This window comes from Heteronotia binoei, chromosome 1, assembly GCF_032191835.1.
Source record: "Heteronotia binoei isolate CCM8104 ecotype False Entrance Well chromosome 1, APGP_CSIRO_Hbin_v1, whole genome shotgun sequence".
Classification (NCBI taxonomy): Eukaryota; Metazoa; Chordata; class Lepidosauria; order Squamata; family Gekkonidae; genus Heteronotia; species Heteronotia binoei.
Genome location: NC_083223.1, coordinates 164,368,315 through 164,385,167, shown reverse-complemented (window position 1 = coordinate 164,385,167; position 16,853 = coordinate 164,368,315). Strand labels below are relative to the sequence as shown.

Sequence of the window (16,853 nt, the reverse complement as noted above, 5' to 3'; positions counted from 1 at the left end):
TGCCCAACTGTCATTATTTCCTGCCCCACTTCCCAAAGGAAGGTTTTTAGGAGGGAAGGAGTATCTTGAGAATCATGCAAGAGATTGGCAGGGAGGGCTAACTTTCAGCACTGCCATAAGTGAAGCCTATTGTAAGCTGGACATAAATTCAAGAGTTCTGGGCCTGATTCCCATTGGGGAAAGGATTTATAAATATAAGGAGTACATGTTCTGAACTTTCCAAGTAGAACTCCACTTAACCAAAAGAAAAAGTTTGTCAGTACTGTGCATTCTGATGTAAGGTCAAACTAAGAAGATTGCATACAAGCATAGCAAATTACTACTGTCACAAAGGATCCCTCAGGTATTTTGTTGTAGGTTACTGTGTGCATTCAGAGAAATGCAGGAAATGTACATAAGCAAGCAAACAGCTGATGCGCTATAATAGAAACAATCTCTGCCATGCTCCTATATCCTCCTTGCTTTTTTAATGCTGGGCTATTTTGAATGTCATACCATAAAGGTGAGGTGGCTGAAGTCAAGCACATATTTTGTAAACCAGGAACATTCACCATTTTTATTCATTAGTTGTTGCCATTAATCTGGTTTGGATCTGATGCTGGTACAAACAGGCTCTCTCCCTTGATCTGATTTCTTGTAATGAAATATGATTTGAAATGAGAAGTTAGATCCAGGTGGGCAGCCATGTTGGTCTGAAGCAGCAGAACAAATTTTGAATCCAGTGGCACCTTTAAGACCAACAAAAGTTTATTTAAGGTATGAGCTTTCATATGCAGGCACACTTCCTCAGATACGTAGAAATGGAAGTTAATGTTTCAGATATATAGACAGATGCCTCTGCATTACTGAACAGCACATTAGCATACAACTTAATGAAGATGTTTTTACATATGCAAAGACTAAACAGTAATAACAGGCTAAATTTATAGATAAATATAGCTTATTACAGTTTAGTGTTTGCATATATCAAAACATCTGCATTAGGTTGTATGCTAATGTGCTGTTCACCTGTGTAGAGATCTTCCTATTAATATGAACTATTAACTTCCATTTCAATGTATCTGAGGAAGTGTGCCTGCACAAAAAGCTTATGCCTTGAATAAACTTTTGTTGGTCTTAAAGGTGCCACTGGATTCAGAATTTAAAATGAGAAGAGCTCTAGAAAACGGTAGATAGTAATAGTACACATCCTTGTTTCACACATCAAGGTATGTAATCTTTCTTTCAAGGTATATAATGAGAATAAGTAGAGCCCTGCTGGATCAGACAAGTGATCCATCTAGTCCAGTATCCTGCCTCACACAGCGGCCAGCCAGTTTCTCTGGAGGGCCAACAAGGCATAGAGGCCAAGACCTTCCCCTGATGTTGCCTGCTGGCACAGGAATTCCATAGTTTACTGCCTCTGAACATGGAGTTTCCCCTTAGTCACCATGGCTAGCAGCCAGTGAAAGACCTGTCCTCCATGAGTCTAATTCCACTTTAAAGCTGTCTATTCCTGTCACCATCACTACGTCCTCTGGCAGCAGATTCCACATTTTAATCACTCTCTGTGTAAAGAAGTATTTTCTTTTGTCTGTTCTGAATCTACTGCCCATCAGCTTCATTGAATGCTCTTGAGTTCTAGTGTTTTGGGGGAGGAACAAATGATTTTTCTATGTCAACTCTATCCATATCATGCATAATTTTATAAACATCTACAGGGGTGTCAAACTCATTTGTTATGAGGGCCAGATCTGACACAAATGTTAATTTGTCGGGCCAAGCCATGTATGCCATAAAATGTAATGCTGGGCACTAGAGATAATCTTTATAAAGGACACAGGCAAACCCAATTAACTATTATTTTTTACTCAAAATATAACAAGAGCAATTGATTTACTGGGGAACCCACAAGAGCTTCAATAAGTGTGTTTAATCATATGCAAGATGAGTTTTCCCCCCAAGAAATACCATAAGGGGAGGGCTTACACTTCCATACAAATTAACTACTTTTTGTATATATAGCATTTTCAGGAGATGTCATCATCCTTGAACAAACACCCCAATACACCCAGCCTCACCTGTTGAGCATAGCTGCAATTCATCTGTTTGCTCTCTCCCTCTCCCCATCCTGCCTCTGAGGATCTTGAGGAGGAGACACCAGACTCCCCCCTCCACCACTCCATCCCCACCAGTACCAACAGTAACTCTGGGAACGACTGGCCTCAAGTGGCCCAGATGACAGAATCCTGGCTCGGGGTGGCGGGGGGGCTGAACCAGGCTCTTCCAGATCCCTCTACCCTCAGTTCTCATCCCTCCTTCACTTCCAACAGAAGCTGTGGGGCTGAGGGAAGGCCTGATGAAGAGGCTGTTTCCAAAACCTCCAGGGTGTGTTTTTGTCCTCCCACAACCCCTTTTCCCTCATGGGCTGAGAACAGGTGGGGACAAAAGGGAAGTCACCATCTTCCACCCGCCCCAACACTAACTCTGCCTCCTGGCTCTGTGACTGTTCAGACATGCAGCAGCAACATCAGTGCCCTATACTGAGGCCAGGAGGTCTTTTCCTCTCATAGCAGCATGCACAAGAGAGCCCAGTTGCCTCCCAATCAACATGCCGGCTCTCCTCTCTTTCCTGCTGGCCCTGTCTCTTTGTCAGCTAACTGCTGCTCCTTGCACTTGCTCTCATCAACCCTCCTCACAGTCACCATTTGAAAATGTAAAGCCAGTTGGTCTGCTCCAACCCCCATGTAGTGGCTTCTCCAATCCTTGCTGAGCTGTGGTCAGAGGAGGCGGGAGGGGAAAAAAACACACCTCCTCTTTTTCAGCCTTCACTACCATCCCCCCCCCCCCCCCCATTTTAACTTAGCCTCTTAGCTGCATCCTTTAGCCATTTCCATTCTTGACAACTTCGACCACACATTCATTATTATGAAACTTGGAACAAACACCTCCCCAAGACTGAACAGGGATATTGGTTTTTTTTATCTCATTACAGATGCTAAAACCACTCTCAGTGAGTATAGCTATACATCCACAGTATTCCAGTGTGTTTCTCTTTTAGAATTGTGTATTAGTATAATTATTTGTATTGACATACTCAAAATAGGGATATTGGCTGTATATCTCATTACATATGCTTTACCCATTTTCACTATATTTTATTGCATTCCTTTTTCCTATGGCAAACTAAAATTATGTTTACATGTTAAAAAATAAATTAGGTGGACAAGAACATCACTATCCAATGTATTTCTCTTTTAGCTGTATTAACACACTCAAACAGGGACTTTGGTTGCTTATCCCATTACATATATTGAACCCATCTCCCATTGTCATTGACAGACAATCTCACATTTTGACATATTACTGTTTTGTTGCTTTCGCATACTTATGCTACTCAGATCAAAGGTTTGCTCAATTTGTTAATTGTACTATTCATTGTACCATTTTAATTGTTAATTGTACTGTCATTGTACCATTTTACATTCTAGACCACTACCTACCAGATAATTTTACTTCACTGTCATTGGTTCTTAAATCTGTACCATGTTGCATTCTGGGCCACTGCCTACCAGCTATGTATGAACATAAGAGAATCCATGTTGGATCAGGCCAATGGCCCATCCAGTCCAACACTCTGTATCACACAGTGGCTAATAGCCACTGATGGACCTCTGCTCCATATTTTTCTCCAACCCCTCTTGAAGCTGGCTATGCTTGTAGCTGCTGCCACCTCCTGTGGAAGTGAGTTCCACATGTTAATCACCTTTGGGTGAAGAAGTACCGTCCTTCCTTTTATCCATTCTAACCTGACTGCTCAGCAATTTCATTGAATGCCCATGAGTTCTGGTATTGTGAGAAAGGGAGAAAAGTACTTCTTTCTCTACTTTCTCCATCCCATGCATAATCTTGTAAACCTCTATCATGTCACCCCGCAGTCGACGTTTCTCCAAGCTAAAGAGCCCCAAGCGTTTTAACCTTTCTTCATAGGGAAAGTGTTCCAAACCTTTAATCATTCTAGTTGCCCTTTTCTGGACTTTTTTCAATGCTGTAATATCCTTTTTGAGGTACAGGGACCAGAATTGTACACAGTACTCCAAATGAGACCACGCCATCGATTTATACAGGGGCATTACGATACTGGCTGATTGGTTTTCAATTCCCTTCCTAATAATTCCCAGCATGGCGTTGGCCTTTTTTATTGCAATCACACACTGTCTTGACATTTTCAGTGAGTTATCTACCACGACCCCAAGATCTCTCTCTTGGTCAGTCTCTGCCAGTTCACAACCCATCAACTTGTATTTGTAGCTGCGATTCTTGGCCCCAATGTGCATTACTTTGCACTTGGCCACATTGAACCTCGTCTGCCACGTTGACGCCCACTCACCCAGCCTCAACAGATCCCTTTGGAGTGCCTCACAATCCTCTCTGGTTCTCACCACCCCGAACAATTTAGTGTCATCTGCAAACTTGGCCACTTCACTGCGAAGACTGCCCATTTATACTCACTCTCTGCTTCCTATTAATTAGCCAGTTTTTGATCCACAAGAGGACCTGTCCTTTTACTCCATGACTCTCGAGCTTACTAAGGAGCCTTTGATGAGGAACTTTAGCAAAAGCTTTCTGGGAGTCAAGGTAAACAACATCTATTGGATCCCCTTTGTCCACATGCTTGTTCACCCCCTCAAAGAACTGTAACAGGTTTCTGAGGCAAGATCTTCCCTTACAGAACCCATGCTGAATCTTCCTCAATAACTTGTGTTCATCAATGTGCCTACTCATTCTGTCCTTGATAATGGTTCCTACCAACTTTCCCAGTATTGAAGTCAGACTGACTGGCCTGTAATTTCCCGGATCTCCTCTGAAACCCTTTTTAAAGATGGGGGTGACATTTGCTACCTTTCAGTTCTCAGGAACGGAGGCAGATATCAATGAAAGATTACATATTTTTGTCAGGAGATCCACAAGTTCAACTTTGAGTTCTTTCAGAACTCCTGGATGTATGCCATCCGGACCTGGTGACTTTTTAGTTTTTAATTCGTCAATCCAGTTGTAGGAACTCCTCTCTTGTCACCTCAATCTGACTCAGGTCTTTCAGCACCCCTTCCAAAATTAGTGGTTCTGGAGCGGGCAAACACTTCTTGTCTTCCACAGTGAAGACGGAGGCAAAAAATGCATTCAGCTTCTCAGCCATTTCTTTATCCTCCTTCAGTAATCCTTTGACCTCTAAGTATGGCTCTGCTCAGCTATGTATGGCTTTGCTCACTGTGCTGAATTCCTCGTCTGATGAAGTGTGCTTAAGAGCACATGAAAGCTTACGTTGGTCTTAAAGGTGCAACTTGACTCCTGCTTTGTTCAAACACCTCACCACATGCACCTATTCGCATCCCCAAGCAGCCTCCTGCCTTCCCTTCCTCACATCAGTTGCTTCTGAGCTGGGTAAGAGCCCTGGCCTTACACCATATACCAAATGAGGCCACACGATAGATCTATAGAGGTTCTTTCCTTATTAAATGCAGATGGATTGAAAGCGCTTGTTTTGTCATTAAGGGAGCAGATTATTGATTTTATTGTATGTCTAACTTGGAGAATTTTTTATATATATAATCATGTCACATTAGGTTAATAGTTCTACATGATTCTGTGCTTCTGGTGAAGTAAGGCATGTGAGGAACAATATGGAGATAAAATCTTCTACAGCACTTGCTTTGTGTAGTCACTGTATTGACATGGCCTCTGTGAAGTCTGTATTAACAATAGTTTAATTTTTAGAAAGTAGTTTAGAAACTGCTAACCAGCAAGGTAATATTTTAGTTCAGTGAACAATAATCTTTTCTTCAAAATATTTCAGGTCATGGGAGACACCTTGCTGTTGTCTTCAGTATTCCAGTTTTCTCGGAAGATTAGACAATCTATAGATAAAACAGCTGGCAAAATCAGGTAACCTTTGTTCTTCAGTAAAATGTATGTTTCAGTAATTGTTGTTTAAAAAGTTAATGTTATGTTCCATTAAAATCATTGGAAAGTTGTTAGTGCATTTTTGTTTTTTTATGAATCTGCATGATCTAGTGTGACATTTTAAATACATATTCCATTTAATTCCCTCACACTAACAATCAAGGGGACACACTGAAGCTTATTCAATTTTTTTGTTAGTTTCTTCCTTTTGGTGATGTTTGTGCAACAAATAGAGGTATTAAAAACACTTTGCTGGCTTTGATAGTTATGTTCAGGACCTGCCTGTAGAGGTATCCTAAATATTTCCTCTAAAGAAAGATGGCTATGTTTAGTGTCGAAAGTATACCACAAATATAGTTCTTCTTCCATGTCTGCCAGAGATACATGTGTGAGTATTTAATTAAAATACCATTAGCATCTTCTAGATCAGAGGTGGCCAAATTGTGGCTTGGGAGCTACACATGGCTCTTTCACACATATTTGTGTGGCTCTTGAAGCCTCCACCACCCGGTCAGCTGGCTTGGAGAAGGCATTTATCTCTTTAAATCATTTCTCTAAGTCAAGCCAGCCGGCAGCTTGCAGAATGCATTTAAAGTTAAAGTTGCTTTCTTTCCACCTCTCTTTCCCTCATCTATTTGCCTTCCTTCCTTCCCACCCATATCTAGAATAGGGGTGTCCAAACCTGCTTGCTTCCCCTCCCCCCCACCAAGACAGTGGTGGAAGACAGAATGTTCAGAAAAATGTAAAGCTTGAGCATTAATGCTTTAGTGTGCATTTTACTGGATTATGACCACTGTGTTCTAGTAAAATGGGAAGGTAAATGCACTGAATCATAGAGTTGGAAGGATCCATACAGGCCATCTAGTCCAACGCCAGGCTCAATGCAGGATCAGCCTACAGCATCCCTGACAAGTGTTCGTCCAGCTGCTGCTTAAAAATAGCCAGTGAAGGGGAGCTCGCCACCTCCCTATATAGCTGTTGAACAACTCTTACTGTAATTTCCCCCCCTAATATTCTGTCAATAAGCTTCCCACCCTTAATTTATACCCATTATTATGAGTCCTCTTCTCTGCTGCCCACAGGAACAGCTCCCTGCCCTCCTCTAAATGACAGCCCTTTAAATACTTATAGAGAGCAATCAATATGTGTCCCCCTTCAACTTCCTCTTCTCCAGATCGAACATTCCCAAGTCCCTCAGCTTCTGATGGAAAATTGAATTGCAATTTTTTTTTTTTGGGGGGGGGGGGGCAGTTTTTTCAGTTTTAGATTTTGCTAACATTATATAAGTCTATGTAGAAAAAAGCAAATATACCATGCACAAGACTGGACATTCTACAAGCACTGGGGTTTGTTCATGCTTCATTTCCCACATTTAGAGCTTCTAACATGATTGATTTACAGCACAGAAGCTCTGGCAACTATAGGTAAACAGACTATACTATAGGTAAACAGACATATATACATATGTCAGGCAGAACATTTCCCATGGAGAATATAACATGAGAAAATTTTCTGCTCCATATTTCCATTAAATGAAAACTTTTTTAAAAAAAGATTAATCACAGTTCAGTGAAGCTGGCATTTCCCAGTTCTTCCTGCCTACGTCAAATAAATAAAAATAATGGCTTGTTTGTATAGTATGCTTAATTACAGGTGAGTTTAAAAGAAACAAATGTCACATTTTCATTTTTAATTATTTTCCAGAAATGTTGCAATAACATCCTACTTTCGTAGTAGAAATTAATTGAGTTATATTAATTCAATTAAAAAGTTATATGTGCTTTTATACCTGAATTTTGTGAAGATTAAAATCACAGTAACCTGTTCTGCTTGAAGTACTCTATTGGTCTTTCTATCAAGTGACACTTCCTTACACTTAAGGATTTTCTCTAACTCCATAATGGCTTCCCTTCCCCATCTACAATTCTTTCTGATGCCTTGGTTGCAGTATGCCTTTCCGGTTTATGACAAGAAGTTGTAAATCTTTTAACAATTTCATTTTCTTCATCAACCTTAATTGTCAACCTTATAGTTGTGTGATTACTTAGTGGTCATTGTGTGATTACTTAGTGGTCTTGATGGCCTTGATCCATGCAAAGCTTTAAAGGTTTGCCTCCACCACTCTTTCCTTTGTGGTTAGATAGGGTTCCACCTATAGCCTCTAAGTTAAGATATTAACTTTACTTTGGCTGCTCTATCACTTCATGGGAAGTCAGCTCCCTCCCCGTTTGAAAGCTTCTGGCTTTGCAAAGCATTCATTTTAAGTTTGACATGATATCCAAATACAGACATATGAACAAGATAGAATTTGTTTCTGCACCACGAATAAGAATTCTAAATCTCTGTTTAGAATCCCAAGAGGGAGTATGAGAACAAGCTGTGTCTGTGAATGTCATAGATAGAAGGTCTTTGTGATGTCACAATGCAGCCTTTTTCTGATGGGAATTTATTTCCCTCCCTGTATATATGCTTGTTTGTGTTTCAGAAGTATATGCCTGATAGTGGGTGAAGTAATAAAATTAAGTTTTAGCTGTGAACTTTTTTGTATATCTCTGCACATGAAAATAATTGACCTGATGTATTCAGGTATCCTAAAACATGAGCCATGTTTAGGATGGCATCAGAAAACGTTGGAAAGGACTATGTTTGTCATTTTATTGAAAAGTTTTGGCCGAAGCCTGGTAACCTGAAAGTGAACTAAATGATAGCTCTGCAGTGCAACATATCTTTTGCTTTATCTAAGATCACAGGTTCAGTCATAACATCTCCAGTTAAAAGAATTGTGGTTAGTAGTTACAAAACACCATAGCATGAGACTGAGGAGTACTGCTGGCCAGTTGAAGAAGATAGTTCTGGCCTAAGTGAACCAATGGTTTATGTTTCTGTCTTTGTCAAAGTCAGAAAATTCTGTCTCACCCGTTAAGTAGTGATTTGGCATGCTTATCTTGTACTTACCTTTATTCTAATGTATGCAGTTTAGAATGTAATTTCTTAATGTTTAAGCTATTATTATTAGGTAAATAGATTGCTTTTATACTTTTGTTGCATCTTTAGATAGGAGCAAGAACAGCATGAGAATAAAGTAGTCTCATCTTTCAGCTGAAATCAGTTAGAATTTCCTAGACAAGTGACCAGTTTCTGCTTTCACTCATACACACATTGTATAGCTCATATCCCTCTTCTGAACTTCTTGGCTATAGAATACTGTTTAAGGACAAAGACCGGAACTGGGAAGACATTGAAAAGAAACTGCGAGCTGAAAGTGATGTTCCAATTGTGAAAACATCAAGCATGGTATGCAGAAATAAAATATGTTACAAGCTCATGCTCACATAGGCAACTTTCCCTTTATAGAAATACCAGAAAATATGTGAAAATATTTTGAAGAAAATACATTTTGGATATTTTGTAACTAAAACATATTCCTCGGGGTAAAAGTTTTTTATACCACTTTCAGTGCACTACAGTACAAATAATTTTTGAAAACAAAATCCTGCATCATAAGCAAATATACACAAAAGTATGGTGGCTAAACCAGCAAGCATTTGTCCTGGACAACTACTGGTATAGATCTCAAAAAGCACCCTGCCAGCTAGATATGTGTACTAAAATTTAGTAAACATTTAAATTCATAATAATTTTTCTGGAATTTAAAATGTTTATTAATTTGGCAAGAAATATTTAATTGCTCAGTTTTTCTCCTCTGAAGCAAACATTATGTAATTACTGTACTATAACACACCAGACTATTCAGCTAGAGGGCGTGCAGTGCCCAGCAAGCTGAGGCTGTGGGATTTTTCAGAAATCCTGGATTTTGGGGGGTTCAGAAGACCCAAGAAGAAAAACGGCAGGTTAAAAAAATAAAATAAACCACACTAAAGGAGAAGCTGGCCCCGGAATGTAGCTCAGAGGGCTTCTCTTGTAGTGTGGTTTAAACCATGCCAGAGGACAAGCTGGCCCCAAGAGGATTAGCTGTGGTGGCAGGAGCTGAGAGCTCTGCACTGCCTCAGCTGGGACTGGCTCTCCTTGCAGCTCAGTTTAAACCAAACTGCAAGAAGAGGCAATATAGCACAGAGCTCTCTGCTCCCGATGCCTCAGCTGATTCTGGGCTGGCTCCTCTTGAAGCTCATTTTAAACTGAGCTGCCAAAGGAGCCAGCTCCAGCTGAGGCAGCACAGAGCTCTCAGCTCCCACTGCCCTGGCTAACCCTGGACTGGCTCTTCTTGCAGCTTGGTTTAAAATGAGTTTCAACCAAGCTGCAGGGGGAGCTAGCCCCCCAACTAAAGCGGCATGGAGCTCTCAGCTCCTGCCACCCTGGCCAATGGCATAGCTGAATATACTGGAATAAAAGCCAATAAGGTATTTTAGGGGTATTTTTTTCAACGCAGTTTATGGTGAACGCACACCCCTAATGCTGGCAGAGGGAAGAATCTTTTCAGGCCGCATTGGAGGTAAAACCTGAGATGTTCAAGAACAGTATTGTTAAATGTTGCTACTCTTTATCTCTTCAAATTCTCATTTGCATAGCTTTAAAATTTTGGATGGTGCACTAAATATGATTTAATATGCTCCAGTTTCTCTTCCATATCAATGTAAGAACTATTCATCAACCATTATTGTAGTTTATGTATCCTGACAAAATATACGGGGTGGGATTCTCCTTAATAAAGCTAATGCTTATGAAATTCCCTGCAGGAGATATCATCCATATTACAAGAGTTGAAGAGAGTAGAAAAGCAGCTACAAGGTATTTACTATTGTTGAATGACTGGAAAAAGTCAAAATTGTCAAAATAACCATTGCTGAATTGTGTTAAGGTTTGGATTTTTGAGTTCTTATTGATCTTAATTATTAATATAGAGGATGTAGAAGGAGGCAAAAAACCTTAGGAGATTCAGTAGAGTTCCACTACTTCACCTAGTTTTCTCGTTTCACCCTTAGAAAGTAGTTAAAGGAAGGGAATGCACACAAGAGGAAAGATTTCCTTCCAGTGCCAGTTCTTCCACAGGTAGCAATCAGGTGATCATCCGCTTCCCCTAGTTACTGGGAGGAGTGCATTTTCACTAGAGGTGTGGAACTTTCCACTCCCCTTCTCTGCATCAATGACACCAATTCTTTCAGGACTGGCACCAGTACAAGTTCCCATTTACGCAATGTTTTAATTTTTAAAAGTGGCAAAGTTTCTCAGCTACTTGGAAAATGTTTGTGTTGGATTCTTAATGGATTGCTGATCTGTTTTTTTCCAAGAGTTGAGAATATTTACAGAGGTAGCACAAACTTGGAGTGGGTCCCCTAGGCAATAACCCTTTACTGTGTTTCTCCCCCACTCCCCCCCCAAAAAAAAAATTATCTGAATCATTCCCAAAAACTAGGCTGTGGTTTCAATTTAAGGGGAAATGAAGGAGATGGAGGCAGGAAAATTCCCCACAGAGATATTTTGTCTAAGAAAGATGGGGAAAATCTTCCTACCTTCCAAGGATTAGGTCTTCAGATCCACAAGGTGTTAGCAGTGAATCCTCTCCTTTACGTATTTTCTCTACCTCATTATTACCTGTTAGATAAAAATCCCAGGAAATGGATCCTTTTGCATCTACTTGAGTCTATATGTACAAAAGTCACTTCCTTCTTTGGTTGTGATTCTAGACGTCATTAATTCCTTAAATAAAAGACTAAACAAACAAGTCCTACACCTGAGCTTTTACAACTTGGCTAGTCTGCCTTCATATCACATCTGCTTCAACAGAGCAGTCTTGCTAGAGAAAATCAGGTCTCAACTGTGACTCGTTCAACAGGTAACATCAATAATGATCTCAAAAGAACTATTACTTTGCCTTTGTAGATGATGTGCAACTGAGCTCTAAATTCCTTGCAGTTGTTTTTTTTTTTCCATTCACAATTTATTAAATTCTATGATGAACAATAATTCAATTATCAACCTCAATATTCCATCAATCTACTATAATGTTCATCCCCATTTTTACAATAGAAAACATTCTCCAATTAATCCTCAAGCAGTTAATACACCTATTCACTAGCCAAGAATCATTTTCTATTCTGAATCTTATTATCTTATAATCCATTCAGTTGTTGAAATACATTAGAAACCAACTAATACGAAAAGGGATTTTCCAAATTTCTTGTGAGCCAAAGGAGCAAAAAGGTTGAATTAGTGTCCAGGTACTCCTGATTATGTTTACTGGCCCAGACTTCTGTCGTTTTCAGATTTGGCTGACGATACCCTGAAAAACCTATAGGCCTTCTTACTCAAATAAACTTTCTCATTCTCCTTTGTACAGTTCCATAAAATTGCTCTATGGATTTGCCCTCAGTGCCAGTTTCTTTTTTTCTATAAGAATTTGCAAAAAAACACAAAAAAAAACAAGGAAACCTGAAATCACAGATTGGTTCTAGTCTTTTTGAGTGCCCTAGCACCCTGATCCCCAATGTAGCACCATTACTATTGTGGCCCCTACCACATGTTTCCTGTCACTTACTGCCTTGCTTTCTGGCCCCTTCAGCATTCCTTCTTTTCCTGTGTCACCCTGTCCACACTCCCTCTGATTTTACTCTTCTTTTGTCACCTTTCATATTCCCTCTTTCCACTTCCTCTGCTCTTCTTGCTCTCAGGTCTCCCTATCCTTCTCCCCTATCCCTTTCTACTTTTCAAACCAGTTTCAAGTTGTGCTAAAGGTGAGAGGAGGACGCCAACCTTGCAGTGCTAGTGATGGGACTGGCATGGTGGGGGGAACCAATGTCCAGCCACTTCCTGATAAGTCTAGAAGGTAGCCACAGCTACTGTGGATGGTGCACTATAAATGATTTAATATGCTCCAGTTTCTCTTCCACATCATGGGCAGTTTCTCGTTCACATCATAATAGGCACTTGAGCTTGCTTTGCTCATGCTGTCTTTGTTCAGGGGCATATCTTTGCTTGAAACTGCTTTGTGATAGCAAGAGCTTCATCAGCAGCAAAAAAGAACAGAGGAGAAGAGACTGACATGAGCATTGTAAGAAAATATGCAGAGAGATAAAAGACATAAGAAAAAGCTTTATGCTACCACCTGCTCTGTCTAGAACAGAGGTGTCAAACATGTGCCCTGGCGCCCAAATCAGGCCCCCAGAGGGCTCCTATCAGGCCCCTGAGCAACTCACTGTCGTCTGCTTCCTTCTCCCTCTCTTGCTTCTGCTTCCTTCTGCATAACAGCTTGCTTTGCCAGGCTGGCTCAATCACACAGGAGTTATGAAGCAAAGCCTCTATTTTCTCCATTTGCTGAGGCTCCTTCCTTGGGAAAGAAGGGGGGAGGTAGAGCTTGTTTTGCCAGACTCTCTCAATTGCACAGCAGAGCTACTGAGCCAAGCCTCTCTTCCTTTTATTGGCTGAGGCTCCTCCCCCTCCTGGTCTCCTGAGGAAGGAAAGAGCCAGAGCTTCCTTTACCCAATTCGCTCGATCACATGGGAGAGATACAAAGAAAACACCTTTAAGACCAACTGCTAATTTTTAATCATGTTTTACTTTAAGTTTTTAAAAAATATTTAATTGTGTTCGTCTGTGTCCTTTATATAGTTTATATCTCTGCTACCTGGCATTACATTTTTTGACATACATGGTCTGGCAAATGAATTCAACACCCCTGGTCTAGAATATTGTCACATTCTCACATCCCAAATAAATGCAACATGCCCAGGCGTACAGCCTTCCCAGTTTAGGATTCTGCAGGATTGCCCTATCACCCATCTTGCCCAGATGTAAACTCAGATATATTTAACTGGTAAATTCCATCACAGATATATTTAACTGGTAAATTCCATCACATCTGTAGAAGCAAAAAACTGAAATCCTCTTCATTGGCAGCATTCCATGACAGCCTTGCTTCCTTTTCCTAAAAATCCCCAAAGTGCCCATAAGGCTCAAGAATGCTGAGAAGTCCAACAAATTAGTTCTTATTTCACAGCTTTCAGGAGTTAAAGGAAAAATGATTTTCTCTCTTTCAGCTTACCCAGTTAAGTAGAGAGATACATGTCAAAGTATAAGTGTTTTGTTTTTTAGTTCCTTTAGAAAATGCAGTGTCTAAAGATTACCTCATGAGATGATTTGCAAAGTTATTAATGCATTATATAATGTCTCAAAAGTGCATATGGGTAGAAACTTCTCTATTCTCTAACTGAATATTAGAGGAATTTTAACACAGGGATGTGTTTTCTTAATTCACAACTTGTGGTCATGATTTTCAGCAAACCTCTCTCTTCTTTATTTATTCAGTGATAAATTCAATGATTGACCCTGATGGAACATTAGATGCCCTGAGCAATTTGGGATTTGCTAACACTGTCCAAGCCACTCAACCTAAGCAGAAGTCCAGCTCTATTTCTCAAAGTGCCCATCCTCAGACACATCAAAACTGCCAACCAGAAGCAAGGGCTGCTCGACCAGCCATTGTGTCTGCTTCAAATGAACTTGGCAATGTTGAATCTGAGCATGATTTCAGCATACATTTTAATAGATTCAATCCTGATGGAGAGGAAGAAGACCCAGCTTTGCGTGAATGACATAAATGTTGTCGGTACCTTTTAGTATTGAATGTGTAGAATTCATTTTGAGTCCTACTGTTGTTCATTCAAGAATTGAAAAGCTTGGTGAAATTGCCATTGCTTTGTTATACCAACTATTTAACTGTGATGCTTTGAATGTCACACTTCTCTTGATGTCAACATTGGAACCAACATAGAAAAAGAAGTTTGTCATAATTTTGTGGGCTATGTAACCACTTAATTTGAATTGCCCTCCATAGTATATTTAGCTTAAATGAACTGTTAAAATGACATAAGAAGGTGCAGCTGTAGCATTATTAAATTTCTAAATCTCCTGTGCCAAGTTGATCTGTAATTGGGCCTCTTCACCAAATATATATAAAATTCTTAGTCACTTAAATTTGATTTTAAACAAGAGGGTATATACCATAGCACATGATATAAAGAAGGCTTGACAAAGCATTCATTCCTATATACTGAATTTCAGAATGTTGTGATTTTTATATAATGGCATTGTTACATAAATTGTCACAGGGGTTTACAAAGCTCAGATATTATGTTTGCACTAAAAATTTGCTGGGACTGGCAAGTGAACATAACAGTATCAGTAGGAGCTAATACTTTTTATGTACATAGAAAATTGATCATAAATGTCCTTAAAAAATAGTGAGATGTGAATCCACTTCCCAAAAAAGATCCATTTGACCTTTGCTGGTCCTGTCCAATATGTCTTTTTGATGTTAATGAAAGTAAAATTTCTTATCATTTCTGTCAAAATGTTTGGAACTATAAAAGCATTTGAAATGTATAGCTATGTGAGCCTATTATTTTAAGTCCTTGTATCACCAGGATCAAATGCAAAAGACATAACAAGTGCTCCTTGAGATGATCATGAGTTGTAATTTTTTTCCAAAGGACTTGGAGATAGACTAGTGATAATCTGGTTAGTAGACTTGTTCCAGGCATCCAAAGCGTTGATATTTTCCTCTAGACTATACAAAGTCTTTGTCCATTAAGAATTTGAGGGGGGGGGGGACATGCTAACATAGGGCTTGTACTCATACTGCTTAACAGCAAAGCTATTAAAATATCTCAGTATAAGCCTATGTCCCTTTAAAATTTCCCCAGTAACTTAAAATTCGGAAATAATAAAAGTAAATCTGTATTTCCCAAACACTGTACTTTGAAGATTTTCTGTTAATGCAACTAATGACTGGAATTTTCTTACGTTTATGCATCAATCTATATACTAAGGTTACATATACAATTTTGAAGCTTTTATGAAAATAATCTTTAATCTTTCAGCAATAATCCTGTGTCACTTGTTTAAAAATACTTTTTTCATGTACATTTTTAGACTGTACACGATTTTGAAGTCATTACAAAGTATGACCAGTTAAATATACAAAAACAATTTTGTAGAGACATGTAAATTTAAAATTCAACAATCCTGTTGTATACTGGGTTAATTTCTTTTTTTTTTGCTTTAAAATTAAAAACCACCACTTGTCAAACTCTGTATCCCACTTTCTCTCTATTGACAATAGTAGGAAAACGTTTGTTTACAGATGGTCTTAAATTTTCAGCTGATGAAAGATAAACTACACAGAGCAGCGACAAGGCTTTAGCCATCATAATTCCTTCCTCATTTTTTTCAGTGCTTGGGAAAAGAACCGCAAACATACAACTGTGGAAAAATAGGAAAGGGTTATGGAAAAATTAAATAGTTTAAGCCCTCCATGCAATTGTTTGCATTCTTTCAAACTCTACACCGTTTGTGTTCTGTAATGTTTGCATTTTTAGTGTTCTTATTTGTATGGACTCATACTCCTTATTTATTTTTGTTATGTTTATTATGTATGTTATTGTTATGTGCATTTACAATTCCATTTTTAAATAAAGTGTTTCTGGAACTTTATACAATAATTTGATTCATGTGTATTTTAACTGTTTAAGCAAATAATTGTTCTTGTGTTTGAATCATTCAGTAATTATAAAGGAATGTTTTCCTAAAGGTAATGTACATTTGTGTCTGAGAATTTTTGCAATTTTTAAAATATCAAAGTAGTATTACAAACCACTTTATATAGAAATTTATGGATGGTAAAAATAATTGTATATATAGTACCACAAGCTTGAATTTTACTTTTAAGTACAGAATAGGTAATTCCAGTGTAGTTGAAATTGCAATTTAAATCTAGATGAAAACATCTGAATTTCTTATGGCTGATAAAAGATATGCCCCACATGTTCTCTGTCCCATCCTCAATGCCTCAACAAGCTTGGTATTTCCAGGCTCTGACTCAAAGCCTTTTGGGGCATTTGTTTTCCAAAAATAATATTGCCATAGTTGAGTGGACAGAAAACTACTTTGGGGAAGGGTGC

At 39.0% G+C, this 16,853-nt stretch overlaps 1 protein-coding gene across 10 annotated transcripts in view; it reads left to right on the top strand.

Annotated features, from left to right (window-relative positions):
* CEP170 (centrosomal protein 170) overlaps nucleotides 1-16,394 on the top strand; it is a 150,946-nt gene extending 134,552 nt beyond the window's left edge. For all 10 annotated transcript variants that reach the window (XM_060243602.1, XM_060243583.1, XM_060243591.1 and 7 more), the window contains 4 exons: nucleotides 5,834-5,922; nucleotides 9,141-9,234; nucleotides 10,635-10,686; nucleotides 14,200-16,394. In XM_060243602.1, coding sequence (XP_060099585.1) covers nucleotides 5,834-5,922; nucleotides 9,141-9,234; nucleotides 10,635-10,686; nucleotides 14,200-14,486 — 522 coding nt within the window. In that variant the 3' untranslated portion in view covers nucleotides 14,487-16,394. The remainder of the gene's footprint in view (nucleotides 1-5,833; nucleotides 5,923-9,140; nucleotides 9,235-10,634; nucleotides 10,687-14,199) is intronic.
* The last annotated feature ends 459 nt before the right edge of the window (nucleotides 16,395-16,853 follow it).